This window comes from Mesitornis unicolor, unplaced genomic scaffold, assembly GCF_000695765.1.
Source record: "Mesitornis unicolor isolate BGI_N332 unplaced genomic scaffold, ASM69576v1 scaffold52891, whole genome shotgun sequence".
Taxonomy (NCBI): Eukaryota; Metazoa; Chordata; class Aves; order Mesitornithiformes; family Mesitornithidae; genus Mesitornis; species Mesitornis unicolor.
In genome coordinates this window covers 1,766-24,703 of record NW_010166856.1, presented here as the reverse complement: position 1 = coordinate 24,703, position 22,938 = coordinate 1,766, and the positions used below count along the sequence as shown (strand labels likewise).

At 38.4% G+C, this 22,938-nt stretch overlaps 1 protein-coding gene across 1 annotated transcript in view; it reads right to left on the bottom strand.

Annotated features, from left to right (window-relative positions):
- CFAP61 (cilia and flagella associated protein 61) overlaps positions 1 to 22,938 on the bottom strand; it is a gene marked incomplete at both ends in the record, with an annotated part of 56,812 nt that overhangs the window by 33,300 nt on the left and 574 nt on the right. The window contains 4 exons of the mRNA XM_010195086.1: positions 2,964 to 3,091; positions 18,288 to 18,437; positions 21,150 to 21,356; positions 22,525 to 22,602. Coding sequence (XP_010193388.1) covers positions 2,964 to 3,091; positions 18,288 to 18,437; positions 21,150 to 21,356; positions 22,525 to 22,602 — 563 coding nt within the window. The remainder of the gene's footprint in view (positions 1 to 2,963; positions 3,092 to 18,287; positions 18,438 to 21,149; positions 21,357 to 22,524; positions 22,603 to 22,938) is intronic.

Here is a 22,938-nt window from a genome sequence, read left to right as displayed (position 1 = left end):
GGCGGCCCAGGCACAGCCTTCGCAGCCACTTTCACACCTGCACCCCCTGACAGCCCGCCGTGCGGGAGAAGGGAGGCCAGGCTCTGTCTGCAGTGCTGCCGCCTGTTTCTTGAATAAAAAATTCATAGGCATCCTAAAGAAAAGTAGCACTATAGCTGGCAACACATGTCTGCATGTGATTATGCTCCGAGAAAAAAAAATCAGCAGGAGATATTTATTTGAATGGTGAAACATGAATAATGAGATCACCTTCACTGACCTAGCGTTAGATGAAGCACAATGGATGCAATTCTCCAGGGCTCGGAGTACCCCCAGCATTAGGAAGACGCTTTCCCTGCTGGCAGGTCATTCCAAATACTCATTTGCAGCATTTCTGCACTGCCCTTCAAAATAACAGGCACCAATTTAGGTGCACCCGTGCTCCAACCTCTGCAACGATCTCCGTTTCCACAAACTCCAACCACCAGGTAACAAGCCACAGCGAAAGCCTGAAGCAGCACTAGGTAAGGTAACAGCTCACAGCACACATTCCCCTTTGCACCATGGATTATAAAGCTCATTTTCGGTTCGGGTGGATAAACAGCGGTGCCCATGGCTGCTCGGCGACGGGGCTCGGAGAGCGACAAGGCTGAGCTTCCCTGGGAGCGCTGCGTGGCGCTGGACGTGCCGTGAGCTGCCGTGCCGCTGCCCCAGCACAACGCAGGCGGGAGGCAGCCTGCTGCGGCCCTCCAGGGAGGCAAGGTAATTCTCGTGGTTGTTCCTCTGTTCAATGAAAAATGTATTTCTTCAGTCTCAAACAAGTTGAAAACACTTGTAAAATCTAGTTCTCATAATCGTTATGTAGGTAAGTGAATTACATTTGTGTGTTCCCATGGTGACTGATAATGTAAAATAATTAAGTATGAAGAATAATGAGGAGAAAACTACTTCTTCTTTTTAAGGATTAGGGGCTTACAAATTGATTCAGTCTAGCTATTTTTAGTGCATGTAACCTTTGCAAAGAATGTTAGAAAATTAAGAGTAAATTAAACCAAATTGTATTAAAAGGCCTTCACATTGATCAGGAGATTTTATCTGCTGCTTATGTGAAAATTAAAAAAAAATCTTCCTTAAATTTATACATATATTAATATAAATTATTGGCATTTTGCACTAAGTGTTGCCTGCTTGCTTGTTGAGTTCTCAGAGCAATACTCAATTTCTCCTAAGCAGGAGCACTCTGTGCAGCACTGAAGACAAGAACTCTCTCCTATGTACAGGAAGGACATGTTCTGCAAGAACGCTCTGCTAGAATATGGTTTAAACAAAATTTGTGGCTGAAAAGTCTTGGCTGAGGTGTCTCAGAGGAGGACACCTATAAGGGATTGCCCAACAGGCACAATACTATCTGTATGTCCTGTTCACTACAGAAGGACTTTGCTTCTGGCTGACAGACGTGGTTGGAGCGTAAATAAACTTTGTTTTTCCTTCACAGTATTCTATACTGAAAGCAGAGTAATAAACAAGCAAAAGGTTAATAACAAGAAAGTGGCTATATTAGCTCTCAAGTACATTTTAAACTGAATTTTAAGTGGAACCGAAAACCTAAAAAATGCTGAGAACAGAAGGATCAGAGGAAAATTATTTTGCCCCAGGAGTCAATCCTCTACAGGAAGTCAGGAACTATGAAAAACAAGAGAGAAGCGGGTATTTTTTCTTCACTGCTCCAGCAATAGAACAATATCCACAAAGCACTTCAATATTTTCTTCTCCTGCCATACTGATACTTTAATTTGTGATGTTATTAATGGTTGTAGAAATACAAACTCTTGGCTTAACTGAAGAAAATAGGCAAAATTTTTAATTCTCTGCCAACAATAAAACAATAAAAATGCAAGGCTTTCAAACAGAATTTGAATTTTATATTCATTTCTGCAAGCCTTTCAGTACAATGTTAGTATGTATGATTCATCTGTGAGAAAAACAACAATTGCATAAAAGGAATGACATTGTCACATACACAGTTTGACATCCTGAAAACCCCCTAAAACTGGTATGGAGGGGGTGCCGGCATAGAAGCAGTAAGATACCAGAGAGAGTGAGCACCCCTATCTTAACTTTGTTAAGTCTGTAAAACAGCAGAACTTGTCCACAGGTTTACTCTGGCTTCAACAGTGGAAAGTATAAAACCAGCTGCATACATTTATTCCCCTTCTCAACCAGTTTATACAGTTTGTTTACTCCAGTTTGCATAACTCAAGGTAACAACAACAATCTGATTTGTAGTTTTACTGCCGAAAAGCTCTTTAATGTATGCTGATGGCTGGTGGTCTTGGCGGGCTGGCCATCGAGCAATGGCCAGAAAGCAGTGTCCTCTGCTAGGCCCTTCCCACACCCAATCTAGGGTCTACAGCAAAAGTGGCAGAAGGGCCAGAAATGACAGGTTTCTGGTTCCTGAACAATCCTAAACATCAAAATCCTCATCAGAACCAAAGTTATCAAAAGATACCTTTAACAGAATCAAAACAGTCACAGTGAGATTACAACTCAGCAAACTTATGTTGTACATTTCTGTACAGGGAGGTAAGAGAAGGGAGGATTCAGGCAGAGAGTTCTGATCCCACTGGGCATGACTGGCTTTAAAGATTAATACTGCTTTGGAGCACACACGAAGGGCTGTGGACTTAACCTCCACTTACAGGATTTTCATATAAGAACAACAGTCAAAGAGATTTTAAGTATGTGGAATTCTCATTTTCAGTGTGTCTTCACCTTGAGGATCTACGAACGACTTTGTCAGCACTTTTAAGCTCCAGAGTCTGTCAGGATGCAAGCACCTCTCTCTACTTCTGCAGACACTCAGACCTGTAACATCTAGTACTTGGATACAGACTCAAAGCACACTTCTAAATGGAGGGAGCAAGCTCCTTCAAACAAAAGGTAACATATTCTTTTTAGTAAAGGAAATAAAATTAAAAACTTACCAAAAAATGAGTGTTTCCAGAAAAGAGATTCCAACATCAGATGCACCAACCACCACAATTCTAGTGTTGATAGATGCTTTAGATACTAGTACCAGCTTTCGATTTATGTGGTTCAAAGAATACCTCGACTGTAAAAAAAGCATGTAAAATGAAACAGAAATGCATTTTGAAAAACCAGCAAAAGTCTGCTAAGAATAATTAAACCATCAGTAATGCATTACCTTGCATTCATACAAAACTTATTATGGCTCACTGACGTGACTAACACTACAATTTTTCTGTGCACAGCACAAGATAACACAGTAGATAAATGGTACTAAAATGTTGAACTACGTGCATGTTTAATAGGTCACAGAAAATTAGCAGAGCTTAATGGTTTGGCTTGTCCTGGAAAAGATGCTATGGAGCCCTTGTAGGAAAGGAGAAAACATTGCTGCTTCTATAATTCACTACCATTCAGCTAACACCTGGGAAACATATATTTACATAACGTTAACACCATTTTTATACCTTCTAGAGCAGTTTTTACTCTTGCTGTTTTATTTATGGAAATAGTTTTACCTGCAAATTAATTAGGAACTTGTATCTTGAGTGTCTTTGTGTGTTTAATTGAAAACTCTCTTCCAAAATGATAAAATTAACCTTCCTTTTTCTTAAATACAGAGCAGTTGCACAGAAAGCCAGGCTGTCAAATGAGTAAACTAGTATCTCAATGCCACTGAGATCAATACTCTGACCAAAACTCTTACTATAAAGTTTTTAATGACTAGCTTCTCAGTTTCCATTCTTCTCAATGCACACAATGATTAAGACAATAAAGCCCATGTTTTTTTGGTTTTTTTTGTCTCTAGGTCCCACTAGCTAATAGAGATTCTCAAAACAAATATGCAAGGGTCAAGAGATATTACTGCATTTGACAATTTTTCTTCCCTGAACTATATTTAGCTTTCAAATTTCTGATGAAAGGCAGCGAAATACTTTCCATCTTGCAGTACAATACAGCATTTTTCTTATTGCTTTGGGTTGTATACATTCACATTTCACAGAATACATTATTGCAGCCTGATAAATGCACTGAAGAGACAAATAGACAATAGAGCTACTTTTATTATTTGTCAGACACTTATCCTATATATTTCTGCTGTGTCACTTAGGCAGGAAGCAATCTAAGACTTCTAACAGGTTTTCCTCTATTACGAATAGGAGACAGAAAGTTAATAAAATTAAGTCCTCTAAATTCCTCCTATGAAATTACAGTAGAAATATATTCTCTATATATTAGTTGACAGACTAACTCAATATACTAAGAATAAGTATTTTATTTTCAAGCTATGGTAATGACATTGGCTCTCTCAAGAGGTACATGGCACACTGAGATCCCCAAGAGATCTTCTATACCATGTCTTTGCAATGGTGGAGACCCACTCCTGAAATTCAGCACAGCCTCCCTACAGAAGTGGGGAATTATCTGTATAACACACCAGAGTACTGTCCTGTACTTTAAGGAAGGATTATGGACCGATTACTTGCAAACTATCATCACTGTATAGCAAGTAATTTACAGTGTCACAAAATTAAATATCTTCTTTGGTCAGGCAACATGATTTTTTACTGCCAGATAAATGTTCCTCTGGTTGCTGTTCCTGACAGTGCAAGGATGACATCCAGTGGTGAGTCAGATTCATCTCGACGACTGGGCTTCTCTAAGAAAATTCCAGAAGATGGAATAAAAGTATATGAACCCGTGGTGGGTGCTTAATGAAGTCAAACGCATGAAGCCTAGCACACGCCCGCAGGCTCACAGGCAGCCCTGCACCAAGGATCGACTTGACTAGCCAGGGCTAAGCCACAGAATGGCAGTCATGGTGCCCAAATATGCCATCTACTAGCCCCTACAAACACGCCTAACAACCTAATCCAAAGCCATTGCTTTTTAATGTGGTTAAACACTTCTTACAGCAGGATTTGCCAGTAAAAAGGGGTTTGACCATAAATGAAAATATATCTATAACAATTCCACAGTTCAGAAACTGAAAAAACCTTTATTTCACAGAAAATGTACAACACTGGAAGAGACTGTAAGAAATTAGAAGAACCAATGCCAATTATTAAAGGCATGCCCTACTGCTTAAAATAAAACTTGGACTGTGTTTTTTATAACATACTAAATGGGTATGCCCCGATGACAACATTTGATGTTGTTCTACAAATGCTGACACTTGCAAGATCTCACAGTACCACAAGCAGCTGCTGAGGATACTGTGCTTATGGCCCTAATCTTAGTATTCAAATTTTTGGGGTTGTGAATTCTGCAGACAAGAACTCCACCAGGCTTGGTTTTGCTGCACAGAGAGAGTTGCAGCTTTCTAGAAAAGCAATACTGTCTGGAGAAAAAATTATTAGTGATGTTTTTGCTGAAATGTGGCTTTTAACAAAATTAAAGAACACGAAGAGAAACTACTTGTAATGCACCTAATCAGCCAAAATAAATAGACAGGAATGTCAGCAGCTAATAGGATAAAGCCAGCAGACCTCACAGCAATGCCAAGTTCAAACATCTCCTACTGCAGTGCTGTGTTGGTGGGGTTTTTTTTTCCAAATCTACTTCAACAACGAAATATAAAGCAGTAATACAGTTTCCTAGGGAAGAATTGTATCTAATTTATGAAATGGCTTTTATATCGATGGTACAAAGGCAGTATATGAGTAGAATATAACCGTTTTTGTTCACCACACAATGGCCCCAACACCAACAGCTGTCATGCTTCAGAAATCACCTTTCTAACAGCTAAGTACACTAAATAGCCCCAGGGAGTAAGGAATTAGGTGGATTGGTCCCATAATACCACCTTATTTTAACAAAATGTCAGGACAAATGACTACATACGTTCCCCAGAGGAGTAATCAGACATCATAATTGATAGGTCAATAGCAAACTCTAACTTGTTTATTCTGTATCCAATTTATTGAATAAAACAGCAATCATTAACTAATGTAAGGCAAAAAGCAATAATTGCCATTGTTAGAAAAGGCATATATAGCTCAGAAAAAAAAAGTGTTTTCTTTGATTATCAAAAAGATTACTTTCCCTCCTTCCCACACTGGCATCTGTCAGCCTTGTCCATTGCAGCACCTGGCACATTGTTTCCACCCGGGAGGGCAGAGGGCCATCGACACCCTCAACTGCTGGCAAAGGTGGCCTTTCCTGACGAAACCATGGGGGATGTTTTATCATGGAGACAGCCACTCCCATCCAGTTAGAGGTTTTCTAATTTTACCTCCATTAAAAATGCTTACGCATTTCTCAGAATACTCAGAAAACACAAAGTCAGCATGTAAATCATGTCTTTCACGTATGATCTCACAGCACAATATGTGCCAGAGTAGGATTAATTTCTAGCATTAAAAATTCACACATCCTTCTAAGCTACGTAACCAATGGAAGAAGATACATGAAATAATTATTTGGTTTTAGCAAACACATTTGTATGCATGTTTTCCTTTGCATTTTGAAACCAGGTAAAGCATCACACATTCATCGTGCGTACCCAGATCTCCCACCTGGGTACTGCCCTGTATTTTCTACTCAGTTTGCATATTGCCTGGGAATGTATTCATTGTACATGTACTCAACAATATACATTGGTGGTACAAACTAAGATGGAGAGTATTTTGTAGTTCCTTTTAGTTCTGTTTTTAAACATTGGACCCTGGGCTATTTGTAGGATTTCTAAAATTATTTATTGCAATTGTTCTACAATAGGTCTGGTTTTATAGCAAACGTTACCTTCATGTAAACAGAAAAAATGGAAACTGAACACCCAAAAATGAAAAGCCAAGTTAGACAGAGGATTTCAACCTTCACAGAAAAGGAGCAATGCAATGTTCTGAACTGAGTACTGGTAAATATATCCTAGCAAAATATCAGGAGCGTGTCAAAGAGCTGTTACACTCGTCACTGCAACTCTGCATGCAAAGACTCCATAATGCAGCAAAATTTAGATTTTACTTATTATACAATGAGGACTTGGGCCTCATTCAGCTAAACACACTTAATTTTTTGCTAAATTTTAGATACGTTAAAGTGTCCCTGAATTTAGAATGACTGCTCAGGGTACTGCAAGATGGGACTGACTCATTCGATATGTACTCAGCATCTTCACAGATCCCTTGATACCTCTCAGGAAGTAAAAGGTACCACGGGGGAGGACCACCCCTGCCCTATGATGGGGGATTCTATGCCTATTTGCGATGCTCTTGTTTTAATTGAACATTTGTTACTGAGAAAAAGTACTACTTCGTTACTTCCGAGTGATAGCTACTGCTGTACGGAATGAACACTGTTACTGTAAAAACCATCAGAAGGAGCAAAAATTATTAGCAGACCTGTTCCTAGGTTAGTGCTAAGATCAGTGATAGTGGCAAGCAAACAAGAAAGTGAACAGAGCTATTTTAATTTCAAGCTCCATTTGAATCACAAGGAAAAATGAAAATCAGTGTTTACCAAGAAAATATGAACAAAAAATAATGGAAAGTGCATGCCTTTTCAGCCTGCATTATTTTTTTTGTTCTAAATATCAGGGACATTCCAAAAAGTCTCATTAGGAATGTCTGTAAACATGTTTTCAAAAGCTGTTTCCAAGCATTCAAACATTTATACAAACACCAGAAATGGAAGGAAAGAAAAAGAAATACAACTGTGATGAAGACTGTAGCCTGTATTTTGTCGTCTTCATCAAAGAATCATTCTTTAGTAACTGTGGCTCTATAAAACCAGTTAGCACAGATTATACCTAGCCTTTATGTAATATTTTTCAACCATAGATCTCAAAGGCCTTTATGAATGAAGTCAGTATTATTATACCAATCTTCATATGAGTAAATGCTGATCTTCAGCTTCTGGAAAAAAACTCTCTATTTTTATGATTAATTTTTATCTCACAAGGTATTCTTGGAGAGAGGGGAAAACAGTTAGTAAAGCCAAGTTAGCCAAGATTAAAAAAAAATACACTAAAATGTAGCAACATGTAGGAACTTCAGTCCGAAATATCTTCCAGATACTATTTAGCTGGTCTCCCAATATAAATGTGGAAGCAAACACAGGAGAGGATGGGCTGGATGGCTCTCAATTCTATATGTCACATTTACAAAACTACCATAGGTCTATTACTCTTGCCATCAAGAAGCTAGACCAACTTACTCCCAGGGACAATCTGGCTGTGCCCAAAGGCACGACAGCAAAAGTGGAGCTTGCAATAGTCACACAGTATCTATCGATGCAGCACCAAATGACTGCCTCACTGTCCTTTTCCTCAGAAGCCCTTGCAAAGGACTGACCTCCATAAGCTCAAAGTCCGCACAACAGAGAAATATGTATGGCCGGTCACGGGGTGAAGGACTTCTGTGAGAACACTTTGTGCACAGTTTGCACGGAAACAAAGAAAGAAGTCAGCAGCTTGCATTAGCCTCTGGAAATAGCAACTGGAACAGACGCTGAGCCGATCAGTAGAGGTGGATGAGCCAGTGCCCACACTGCTCACCAGCAACGTTAGCTGATCCTGAAGTCTCACTGCATATAAAACCACCAATAACCCCTCAGTCATCTGACTACAAGAATGACCAAGGCCTCTGCCTTGCACACCAGTCCAGCACTTATAAAGGTCCTTTAGATTTGCTGGTGACTGCACCAACAATTCAGCTGGTGGCAACACTGCCCTGGAAACCGTGCACCCAGGAGCTCTTGGAACAGCAAGCCTGGAAAAGGATTGTAACTCTTGCCTCTAAAGAACACAGATTCTTCAGCCTGCTAAGACTGCCATGAAAAAAACATGCCAAGCAATTTAGAAGTTGAAAACTACCAAAATTAATGGTTTGTAATAAACACATAACTTATACAATTAATTTTGCTCATGTTTAAACAGGTTATTTGAACAGATTTTCAAGCCACCAGAACAATGTTATTTGAATAGACAACCTAGCTTTCATTGCTAGTCATTCAGTCCTTGATGTCTGAGCATTCCCAAGTATCAGGGCTGACAGAGAATTCTTTAAATCCTGCTTTTAGTGGCATAAATACTAACATGCTACTAAGTCATTCAAACTAGGTAAGTAAGTAGACTCCAAATGACATAATTTAAAATCAAAGCCCATTCTTTATTGACAATTTCGCAAGAGAAGTTGGGATCTAATTGTCTGAACCAAATCCATTAAAAATTAATGGGAAAACACTCATTTATTCTAATTGGCTTTGGATGTAAATGGATATGGAAAATACTTTCCTGCACTAGGGCCAGGGTCTAAGCAGCCCGCCAAAGACCCTTAACTTAAACAATGTCTTCTTAACTTCTCGGTTTATTTTAGAGTTCTTTTGCCATCAGAGTAGACATTGATTATACAGCCTTTACACAGAATAAACCAAATAAAATAAAATTAAGAATTACCTATAAACAGCAAAATTACATGTGACTGAAAATATCACTAGCATTTCCAGACATTAAATTATTTTCTTCCACAATGAATGAAAGGACTTCCTTAAGCCTTGATTTTAAGCAAGTCCTGCTTCACTTCTCTGGTCCAGCTCCAAAAGGCACTATGAAAAAACCTGAACATCCTGACGAGGCTTAACTGGAAAAACCTCTTGCTGCCGGCTGGCACAGGAAGGTTTCCCTCTGAGGACTTCTATGGAGAGACACCACCACAGCACATCACAACTGCCCCAGTACCTGTGTCAAAACAGGATTGCTTGTGCTCTGGAAAGGGAGAAGACAGAAGCATCTCTGTCCATTCTATCTACTCTGCATACAGACTCATGGCAACAAAGGCAGCACTTTCTAAATGTACTGAATTCACTGAAAAATGTACAAGATAGGTAAGTGAAAAACTTTAAAGAATAAAATGTAAAAAACATCATCACATTTCATACTGAAAATAATGAGTACGAGGTAACTAAATAACAGTAGCAGTATACAAGGGGAATACTGATTTGCAGCTTACTATAGAGTCATAATTTAGCGACAGCAGCTGCGGTTCTCCCTTTTGTAATAGTGAACATTACCTTTCTGTGGAAAAAATATCTATGTCCTCCTTACAAGCTGGAATTATGCTACTTCCAAAGTCAGTCCACAAAATGTTTTGCAAAGGCTTTAAAACAATTCTGACCTGTTTTTAAGCAGAAATTACTATTTTAGTTTACTGCAAATGTCATTGACACCTGTATAGTACTGACACCATGCTTTCAAAATAAAGGTAGGTCATCTTACTTTTAATTTCACACATGCACATAAGTGGTAAACATTCAGAGCATTCCTGTTAATGATGCCATCTGGTGCCTCCCATAATTGTGTAATATTCAGCCTTCCAAACAAGATGTAATGGCAGCAACACACAAAACCCATTGACATTTACAGTAAGGAAATTTATTATCAGCCATCAGTTCAGAAAGACTGTGTTTGCATGACTACTGGTGCTATAAAATCATCACCTTTACCAACCAAGCAGAGGTACAATAAATAATGGATTTTTAATCCATGCACATACTACAAAAGCATTAAAAATTCATTACTCAAACACAATAACATCTTAAGCAACAGTTACTTCTTTAAAAATTAATACTACTTTCCTGGTTAAATGAAAACTACACACACCAAGCCTTTGTTTGTAACACCAATGTGCTCATACACAAATTATAACACATAGGAATGCCGCTGTTTTAACTTTGATACATGGATGTTGATATTTAAAAAGCAGGGAATTCTCCTGCTTATACTATGTAGGTTCACTTTGCTATATTTATTCTCTGTTATCATAGTAGAGGCTTAATAATTAAAATAAAATCCATCACCAAACTTTTGTATTTTAGCCACTTTTCATACGTTCCAGTGCCTCAACTGAATTAATACAGAACTGAAACTGAACCAAAATGCAACCTCCTATTATTACAGATTTTCAAGAAAGTCAGAATACACTTCACTATAAGGCAGACAGCTATAAAGTAACATAGCACCAACAGCTTTTCTTAACTACTCTTGGCAATTCAGTATGCTTTCAACTTTTATTACAGAGTATAGTTGGAGAGAAGGCGCCTACAGGAGCACAGGTAACTATTTCTGTGTTAATGCATACAGACCATAATGGACACTTTACAGTAACTGCAGCTCCGTGAGCTGCATTGCGATGTGCTCTTACACACATTTGCACTTCAGATGGGCACATACTCCAAAGCAAAGGCTATCTTGCTTTATAGTACTTGTGTCTGTACCTGTCCACCTTCCTGACATTTCTCTTTGGATGCATAAAGCAGAAAATGCCTTCTTCCCTCAATTTCTTTCAATTGTTCAGTTAGAAGCAGAGAGCTTTGCTTGTTCAGAACAGATTGTTCTGTTGCACACAGTTTTCCTCCCATGTTTTAAAATGTGCTTATTTTAATTAATTGTTTTTATTATCTTTTAAACACAACTGAGCTAATTTTTTCCAGCTGCACTCTCTAGACTAGCTGGGACTTGTAGCCATGTGTTGCAAACATCCCTTCCTTTCCCTCTGCTTTCCTCCACGATGACAACACAGTGTTAACTGTCAGTGTATCAGTTCTTAGTCCTTTCTATTTCTCCTCCTTGATGGGTCAAGGTTATGCTCAGTCTGGGCTAATCCAAAACCTTAAAGATCCTGTTCAACTTTTTTTAGTAAGAAGCATTAAGGAAGGTGTAGTCAGATATGTCCCAGCTACACAGAGACACTAACATACAGGTAAAGAGTTTGGGCAGCTTATAATTAGCTGGCCTAAACATTGGAAAGTAGAAGCTATGGAGCGAAAAACTCCAAGCCATGGAGTTTGCTGGGGGAGACACTAACATCTAGAGAGGAGCTTCCTATACAAACACTCATATGTATCTGCTTTATTTTCCTTTTCAAACAAGGCGCCCCAAAAGTGAAAGTCTCTGTCAAGCCTGAAAATGTTTTAGATTTGTTTTCAGTTTTATCTGATAGCTAAATGTTTTTTGAAACCATGGCAAACATACAGGACACACTTTATTTCATTTTAAAGTCCTGTAACTTTACAATGGACATTAGAAAAAAGCTCATTTAGTAGGACAGGACAACTATTTGAGTATCTTCTGCAATACAAAGAATATGTATGAACGTGCACCCTGATGGAACAAGTAATAATATTACTCTAAAAACAATGATGTATTGATTAAAAATATTTTATTAATATTAGGTATTTTCTCTCATTTTACTTTCTTAAAAATTATTTTAAACTGCTTTCAGGCCATTTATTCACACCACTCTCCATAAGCATCAGCGTTGAATCAAGCAAATGCACAAACATACATGCATACTGGCACTGAAAACTATTATTAAGTTAGCAGTGCCTTGCATTCCAATTTCTTCTTGAATCTTACATTAACATTTATCATTTCTTCTGTGATTAAGCCTCTGTTTTTTCCAAGCAGCAGGGCAAGCTTTTAGCCTTTTCTCACGTTGACCCCAAATGGTTTCATGTGGTAGTGCAGAAATAACACACAGACCATGTAAGACTACGGACAATAGGCCTCCTTTTGTCTTTTCAAACCTCTTCTAGATGGTTCAGAGCAATGGATTCCACTGGCTATGCATCTTCAAAACAGTATACACCACTGATAATGTGACAGCGAAAGCTCCATGACTACTTTGAGCAGAAAAGAGGACATGGAAAGTTTTGCTCAAAACAGTAAAGGAAAAATCCTCTTTTGAAAAAAAAAAAGGCAAGTGCTAGTAATTAACTCATTACATATGAATTAAGCAAACTTTACTGTTCCAGTGACAATAGTTCAATTCACATAACTTGGAAAGCAATGCAAGCATGAGGGAGCAGAAAGATATCACCTCCCATAGCTGATGCCACTGCTCAGAACAAGAGGTGGTACATTTTCATGCACTGCATTACTGAATTCCATGTACACAAGGTCTTTTCTTCAGATTCAAAAGAGTTTTTAACCTAACAAGGTCCTCTGTGTGTTTTTCAGTCAGGTAAAGAAACATTCAAGTTTCTTGAGTAAAAATTTATAATCTCCAATAGCAGAGTAAAGGATGTAACATGGAAGTTATTTTTATTTGGAGGTGCTTTTTAAATAATGGACTGCTGAGAAAGCGCGCAGTTTAATCACACAGAAAGAAAATCACAGCCACTGAAGGAGTACAGAACTCTCTCCTGTACAGGCACTGTCATTGCCTGGACATCTAATCCAGCCATCCCAGCAACACTCAACTCTTGAACAAGTTTAAAGTCGACCAGCTCAGAGAATGCAAAGCAAATACCTGACCTTCCTTCACTCACTACTTCTTGTCATGATTTAAACATTTCCTGTAATGCACTTGTAGAATCACTTGAGAAGTACAAAGTTAACTGAGAAAGTGTTTGGTTTGGTTGGTTGGGGTTGTTTGTTTGTTTGTTTTAAAATAAATTAATGCAACCCTGTCTAGGCTTCTGCAATACTTTAATAATTGTTGTCTTCTTTCTATGAGCTGTAGCAGAAAAAATGATTCTGAACTGTGCAATAAAACCTGACAGCTTGAATGCAACCATGAAAAAAATAATAATAAACCAAATAGCATGAATAATAATGAAAGGGCAGCAATAAGAAAATAATTCAACAGATGTGCAACATTTTTGTTCTTCATTGTGGATCAGTTATTCTTGTTAATTATATCACCTATTCTTCCCTTTTATTGATAATTACATGAAGCAGATGGATAACAGAATGCTCCCAGATGGTAAGAAAGCAAACAAGTTTATAAATTGTTTATTTATGAGGATATCATTAAAAATTATTTAATTATCTATAGTTCTCCACCAATAATTACATGCACTGTAAAGGCCAGCAGCACTTTATAAGATATTTAGTATTCTGTTGTAACCAACTGGTTTTTAATGTAACATGACTGAAATGACTGACAGATGTGCAAAACACGATAATAATCTAATCTGTTTTAACACTGTGGGAATTAAGATTTTTGAATCTTTGGATCTTCTGCCAATTGGCCCTTCAATACTGGTTACTGATTCAGAATACAAAAATCAGATATTTTCTTTTGATTTGCAACAGCTGTAGAAAGTGTTTGATCTAATGAGCAGACAGGAGCTTTTTCAGGTCTGTGTCATGAAACCCTAGAGCATGGCAGATGTACGGCCTCATGCAATTTTGGACTAATATGTGGAACCTCCAATATGCAGAGGCACAGACTGAAAAGGCATCCCGAAGTCCGGGTGCTTCCAGGACTAGATGCAAATAAGATCATTGGCATCTGTGTCATTCCAGAAGGCTGCAATGGAAGACAAGGGAGTTTAATGCCTCCCCCGCTCTGCGGTCTCACAGTCAATGCTCACCTGATTTATCCAAATCTCTTCAGTAGAGCAATTGGAGACAGAGTTTTGTAGGAACAAAAACAGAAAAGCAGCAGCAGCAAAATGTATTTGTCATCTCAAGGAGTGGGGTAAAAACATACTCTGTCATTAGTGACTGTTGACTGTCAGAGGAAGATAGTATGATGTTCATAAGAATCTGCAGCCCTTTAGGAAATGGAGATCCACTGCTTGGGAATTGACAGGTCTTCTGATGCAGAGATGAAGCAGCACAGAGTTGTGGTTTGAGAGAGTGGAAAAAAATTGCAGTTGCCTTAAAACCTATGCAAAGCTTTAGTAAAAAGGCCAGGCAACAAAGAGGCTGAACAGGTAGAGTTCCTAAACTCTGTATTCCTTCGGAGTCAGTCATTTTAATGATAAGCAAAGAGGCAACACAAACCAAAAGTCTGTTTCAAACTAGAAACAATATTGAATCAAGGGAAATATCACAAGGACATGGGGATAACAGGGTGGCTGGAAAACTGCAGTTAAATAGCTGCTCAGGTAATGGTAAGTTATGTTTTTATATGATAAATTGCTGGATTTTGAGAGTAAATCTCTCTACCCTACATCTAGCTCTCACAGAGAGACTACATGAAAAAGGACCTATGCTTTCTTAGGCCCCACAAAATACAGCTCATACTGCCTGCTAGAAGCAGGAGTGAGCAGGCCAGGAACCCATGACAGGGTGGTGCATGGGGTTTCCCCCTTTTTTATTTTTCCAGACACTGCAGAATAATAGAAAGATTTGACAGAGGGACAAGAAGAAGAAGTTACCACAGACTTAAAATTTCTGGTGCTCACCTGTCTGCAACAATCAATCCAAACCTGCAGAAAAACCATCTCTCTAGCACAGCCAAGATCCATCTGAACTGGCAACGCATGGGAATTAGCTGAGGGCAAAGCTTTTCTGATTTAGATTGCTGCTCTCGCTTCTGGCTTTGGAGGAAGGAAATGAGAAAGAGTCCTTGTGGGTCCTGGTTGAGTTGTCTGTACTGGGTCAATATTTATGAGAGAATCTCCTCATGCTCACAAGCAGGCTGGAACGTATTACAGAGATACACAAACTGATGGAGCCCCAGGGCTCCCACCGTACACTCTCTCTAAGATACTAAGCCACTAATGGCCAACAGAGATATATGTGCACAAATCAAGAGCTGTGCTTAGACACTGAATGGCTGAGCTGCTGAGCCCCAAGCTGTTACTGGTGAAAAATAAATTTTGCAGCAAGAAAAAGAGAGCGCGAGCTCAAAAAAGGCTGGAACAAGAGGAAAGCAGAAAGCTGAAAAAGCAGTAGATGAGAAGCAGATGTTGATGGCTAGATATCAAGGGACATCTTGTGGGTATCAAAGCAAGAATTTCATTACAATTAGCTCTTTCATAAGCGATAGATACTCAAGCAATTAATTAGGACAGGCAGTCAAATGAAAGTTTTACATTTCTGAAATCGACTTGCATTTACAATCTTTGTATTGCGGTTTATAGGAAAAAATCCTGCCATCACTGCAGAGCTATCTAAAACAAGAATTACAATGATAATCTGTTCTCCAGCTTTTGGGAAAGAAGTGGGCATGGGTTACTGTCAGTAATAAGTGCTTTTTAATATGACACGGCAAAGTCCCCTCAGCTAAAACAAGCTCAGTGAGATAGAATAGAGAAGCATGATAAAGAAATGAGGAGCGGTCTCAACTACTTGGAATTCCTGCTTGCCCAAATCTTTTAGGACCCTGCAAGATCCTGCTCCTATCTTGTTTAAAACCACCCTAACCAAGATGATAGCAGATGTTCTCCTTACTGCTATCCAGGTGCTTGTCTCAGACAACAGCTCACTAATTCCTGTTCCAGCCTCTTTGTCTGCCTTTCACTTTTCTCCCTCTCTTCTCCACACTTTCCTTACGATGTTGTTTTTCCATTTCTCTTTTACCTCACTTCCTAGCCTGTAGCACCCTCTATAACCAAAATGTACCTCACCTTGTCTTACAGTACTTTTAAAGGTGACAATTCTCAGCCTTTCCATTTTGCAGAGTTGTCACATTTAACTCCTTCGTGGGATATTTTGCTCTCTGCAAGACAGATTGTGTCTTTCTATTTACAGAGTGTGTGAACAGGCCTTTTGATAGCCACAAAAAGGTAGAAGTATAATAATTTTGTGCCTACTGAAATCTGATTATGTTAATTTTATAAAATACACTTCATTTTATTTGCAACTTAGCTGCAGGATTTTGCAGGGAAGAGCAAGATTATTGATGGGAATCAATCTTCCTTTCTGTAACATCAGAGTAGAGAGAGGGTAAATGCTTTATGCCTGGCTGCTACCAGAGCGAACAAAACATCCAAGATCTGAAAACATCCCCAGCTTCTTACTTTCATGAGTACACTCAGTCCCCCTGTGGCAGGGAACCTCTTAAGTTATAAAGCTTTCTCAACGTACGGTGGCCAAAGGTCATTTCATTCACTCCATAGAACAGTCAATTTAGTTTTCTACGGTTTCAAATTCTTGGTATTTCAGAAAACTACAGGCAGCAGTAGCGGACTGGCTTTATCCTCAAGTTACCACCTAGGGATCAACCCCAGATGTCAGTTTTGATAGAACACAGTCTGTCAAAAATCTATAATTAATGCTGGTGCATATGCATGGATACTTACACAGTGGCTAGTCTGCATTTTTTTCAGCAAAACTTCGTTAGTGAGAATCTCAGACATTTCATTAAATAGAAATGCATTAAACTTGCAAGATTTTAAACAATTATCTCACTACCTACAACTTTCAGAAATCCTCAGGAAGAACCTGGGAATGGAGCAGACCACAGATTTGCACATCTCTCAAACATCAGAAGTCTGTGATTTTCAAGCTCAAAAAAAAATGCTAAGCTGAGCTCTTCTAGTAAGAGAGCAACAACTCATTTTAAAGATAAAAGAGGAAGAAGTTTAAAGAAAAGCATCAGATAGTTTATTCTGCAAAGAAGAGGAAGGCAGGTATGTGAACATTGGGGGAAGATGGTTCAGCAAAGCCAAACTCAGATCAATAGCCTCAGCCATGTTCTGAATTCTGCTATGCCAACTGCTGCCTTAATTAAGAGTTTTGGATGCCAAAAATTACGGACTAACTGTGAAAAGGACAGCACTAAAAATATTATATGAGAGCCCATCTCAGCCAACTGGAAGTTACTAGACAGACATAAAGCTCCCTAATTACGTTTCTTTAGGAAATTACAGCTACCTACTGAGAGTATCCATCACTAATGGTGTTTTTCCTAATATTTCAGCCTTGCTAATTACTCTTGTGAGGAACCACCTTGTCATCAAGTTTGAGTTACTTAAAAATGTAGGACAGAATAAAGTATAAGTTATTTAACAAATTAAATTTTAAGAGGCTTTTAGTTTCGTACCTCTGGACTGCATGAGTGCTATGCAAATACGAACTGTTTGGTAGTGAAAACAATCTTTTCCTTTGCTCTTAAATTATTCCTGATATTTTCAGGTGTTCTTTAAGGGTATCTTGTGCATGGAATAAACCTGACTTTGAAATAAAATTGACTTAAGTGATTTCTACAGAAATAGTCAGAAGCATGACATTGTCTTTTTCCACTTGCAAAGCATAATACCTAAAAAAAAATACCAGGTAGAAGAGCTAAACACTAACTGAGAACATTTAAAATGTGTTGGGAGTTTGAAAATAACATAACGAAAAAATACTGTTAAAACGCAAGCGCTTACAATGTAAATGTTATAGTTCAGTGGTTGTGGTTTGTAATGCATTTGAAATTCAAGATCAGAAGCAGTGACGGTTGTGCAGAAGCAAAGCTGGGATTGTAAGGGTATGGACACCATGTTCAGTGTAATTAAGAAGCAACCTATCAACACTAAGATGATAATGCCATCCCATCTGCCAAACCCTGCATTAGCTGGCACGCCGCCTCTTGCCTGCTGCTGCTTCTGTTACCCACCTGATCCTTGGAGACCTGCTCTGATGGAGCGTTTATGCCAAGCTCTTCCAGAGGATAGACAATCTGTCGTCTTGGTCGCACGGGAACCATGTAATGAAGGGCAGATGTCAGGGAATGGGCACAGGGATTCTGAAACTGAAAGACAGCGATCTATATTTCAGCAAAGAGAATGTCAGAACAGTGCATCACAGATGTCTGTTGTATGGCTTTGCAAATACAAAATTCTTAGCTCTGTTGGCTAAATCTGAGAGAAAAAAATCAGCAAATAAACAAACATACTCAGAGCAGAGGAATGAATTGCAGATAATTCCTGACACTAATGAAGATAATTATGAGAGTAATTACATTACTATCTCTGTGGGAATGACAGATAAACAAGTGGTTTGGTTTATGGGATTTTTCAGCACAAGTATTTTCCCCAGGAGGATATTTTTCTCCATAGTGATCATGAATCAGCTTGATTTGACCTCATTAAGCTATGTTATCTGCTTACTGCTAACCTTTGCCTGTTTGGCAAAGAATGGTTATGAATTTATATAGAAATTCTATACTGACTAAAATGTCAATTTCATCCAAGTGATAAATGTTAATAAGCCAGCATAAACTTGAAGCGAACAAAAACCCTAATGGTAATGTGAATAGCATGGATCATTAGAAATAGCTGTATTCCATTTATTACTGCATGACTGGCTATGTCATAACTTACGACATAAAAGGAAAAAAAAAGTAAAATTACAGGAAATAGGGAATGAACATTAATGCAAACTAAATTACACTGAAGTACTGTTCCATCCACAAATATTGAAAAAACTTGATGTTACTATGTTGAGAACCAAGCAAAGTATCACATTTACCACTTATTAGAAAGCAGTGATAAGCTCAAGTAACTTTAAGGGAACTCTGTAGCCTGGAAACAGACCAAATTGGAATGATTAGTAAGATTTAACTTTTCTCTTCCATCCACTGCCATTAAACTGCATTTTTGTAAGTGCCTCTTAAGAATCTGAGAACCTAATGCTAGGCAAGGACATTGGTTCCTCAAGAGAACATGTAATAAAACTCCACAAAAGCGTACAGTGGAGAAGCAGGAAAGATCATCCTTCTGAAAATGTCCCTATGTTTATCCTGTCAAAATTCCCCTGTTAAAAACTAGGGTGATTTCAAAAACACCCAAGTCACAGAGGACAGAATTCATCTCACTCGCCATCTAAAACCTGGGTGCTTGCTTTAGCTAGCCATGCAGGCACCCTCCAGAGTCTGAGATAAGCATCTCCAGAGGGCAATTCTTTCCATGCCAAGATAGGTAGTTGTGATTGATGGATGAACTGCCCTCTGGGTGCACCCTGCTTTCTCCACTAATGCTGGCAGGAGCCTACGTGATTGGGCTGGGCCAAATAGCAGCTTTCAATGGCTACACATCGATGAGTTGACATATTCAAAAATTTTACCCTGTATTCCCTTTTCTGACATGAGACTGATGACAAGACACGTACATGAGGTTTTTTTTAAAGAGTCTTTTATTTTGCTTCCACAAATTACTTTCTTCTTGGAAATGGATTTTCTCACACATTAGGTCCCTATGGTTCTCCCATGGCACTTTCAGAAACACAAGTCACATTTTCAATGACAGTGAGGTGCCTAAGTCCCACTGACTTTTGATAAAACACAGTATAGAGCACCTAAATCACTTTTGAAGAGTTCTTATAAACCACCTGGATGTGTTTTTAATATTGCCCCTTTGCATTTACTCATGCTATGTTATGCCCAGTGACATAATTCCTTTTTTCTTCCCTACCCTCTGCTTTGTCCTCAAGCTAAACAAACACAGGTACCTCTCAAAATGCATTATGCAGCTGAGTGGTGTTATGTGAGACAACTTGATCAGGTTCTACTATTAAACTATGACCAGAAATGCAAATCATTGTTAAAGATGAAGATACTGTATGTGTTTTATAACTTGTCTTTTAAAACCTGATTGGTAACTGATTTGCAAGTGACAAAGATATACCAGGTGTATTAGCATGTTAAAAGCAGTTAAATAAAAACTATTATGTTGGTCTCCTCAGTTGATAAGCTGTGAGTTTCTTGTTTCTTCACCTATACATCCAACACAAGAGCATGAAACGAAGTCAAACCCAAACTACAGCTTACAACTTCAACACATGGTCCTACTCTAGGCAGAAGTGGGAATACTGGATGCTTGCTACTTCATCCTAGAACTGATCTACTGGGAATGGACAGGAAAGGACAGAAACTTGACTATCAGAACTACAACTTGCTTATGGGGGGAGGCTGACACAACGCACAAGGCAACAGCAATACATGAAGCTACACAGGTAAGAAGCAGATATGCTTCTCCCAGAAACAAGTGAGGAGGTAGCAAACAAATTATTCCTCTACTGTGCTGCTCCCAGGACAACACACTACTGTGTGTAACTGAAGACATCTAACTACATTTAGGGAACAGTTGCCCTAGGATTCTCTAAATTCAACTGAGAAACACGCATTTGCAAAAAGTGACTCAGCTCAGAAGGAGGTACCCCCTGCAAAGAGCTGCTCTCTCTTCACAGACTCAATAAAGAGCCAAGGCCAAGTACACTTCAAATTCATGGTGCTCCACATGCTTTCTGAAGATGCTAGGAAAGTCTGGACTCATGTGCACTACTGAATGTGCTACAGACTAACCCTACTATGCAACAGCCATGTCCATGAGTGCAGATTATGCTGTCAAGAGAAAGTGCAATTTGCTGCAGGTTGCTGAGAAAATTCCTGTTTACAGTCATTCACAGAAGCAAAGAGAAAAATAAAGTGAGTAAAGGTGATAATACGTAATATAAAAGAAACAAATAACTCCCTACTTACCTTGCCTTCCACATACTGTGCATAAATAGGACAGTAAAGAGAAGATTTGTGGGCCAAGCGAAGAATCTCCTTTAGAAAGTGTTTTGTATAGTGATGAAATACAGGATTTAAGACAAAGTGGTAAAGATGTCCGTGTTCCTTTTGGTGGTAGTGATTAAAATTAATAAAATCTTCAATGTTGTAATGTGATTGAATATACTCAATATCCTGGAAAATAAGAACTTGGAATTCAGCAGTGATGAAATGGCTACATTTATAATATCCTAGCAAGTGCCAACAAGTTGCTTTCTATCAATTAAGGAACTAAATTTGAACACTGAAATTAAGTGCCTTTGAGAGTTATTCTCAGTTGAAGCACACTGACTGAACGTATTTTTCTTGGAAATCTATTAACTGTATCAAAAATCTATTCTTGCACTTTGCGTACCCATATTTACAGGAAACGCCTATTTGACCCTTTCACAACAATGTCTGATACAGGTTAATAGACATTTATGGAGGAAAAACACAAAAAGAACAGTTTTGCTGAGTTCAAGACAAAGAAGCGTAGACTGTTCTCTCACAAAACTTAAACTGAAAAAGGAGAATTCTACAGAGAAGAGCTGTGTAAGACATGCTCTCCAACAAGTTCTCTCTGTGGAAGAGATAAGCTGAAATTTTTGCACATTTATACGCTCAAGAAAAATTGCTATACCTGCTTATCTCAGTGCTCTTAATGTAATTAAGAGCTGGTTTTGTAAGTAGAAGTGACTACTCTGTTTTAAAAACAGACCATTACAGCTGTTGAACACTAAAATCTACCTTTTCAGTAGAGTGCCACAAAACTAAGCCTTAAAGAATGTTTACTTTTCAAGAATAATGTGCAACATTCTCTTTTATTTATACTTCAATAAAGCATACATTTTTTATTTGTTTTGAATTTAAGTGTGTGATTCATAATCACTCAGAATCTACCATTGGGGAAAACAAGTTAAGAAAGCAAATCTGGAAGGACAAATACTACTCTTTGCAGTATGGATGGCAAAACTGCTTACTGACTTAGGAAATTAAGGGGCAAAATAAGTGATTACAAACATACTTAGAGGCAGAATGGCTTTGTGCTAAAAAACAAAGATGTAGGAGGCATACTTTCAGAACACATCAGCAGCTTCTTGCAAATAACTGATTTTTTGTTTTTCAGCTGTGTGTCAATCATTATCTAAGAGAAAGGAAAAAATACAGCCTATGTAGTCAGGAAAAAGGGAAAGTTTATAGAAGCAGTATCTTTTACATATGGTTTCTGTTAGGTACATGTATGGTGGTGAGCATGAAACTCAGCCTTCAGTGTCAAGGGCTAAGTGTTACAGTTTTCATACAACACAGGAATAGAATTTACCATTTCGTCTCTAATAACAGAAATGCCAGCTATTTGATCCATAACTTCCGCTATGAAAGCCTGTACTGGGGTCCCATCCTGCAAGGCAAAAGCATCACATGCACATTTCCTATTTCATTAGTAATCTTTCTTTTTAATTGTAACTGTGTATTTCACCACACAACCACAGTTAAAATACTTTCCTCCCAGTATACATTTTACACACTGCCCCAATTTAACCAGTCTTCCTTAACTCAAGGCATAATGTTTAAACAGTGAATATGGCTGGACTCTTGACCATGCTGCGCTTTACTGGAGTTTCGGTTAGGATTTAGCTGCTACGGGTGTGCTATGGGCTCAGACACTAATTTAGTCCTGGGTTAAGTTCTGATCTTAGGAAATTTAATTAAAACATATATTCTCCATCAATAGTTG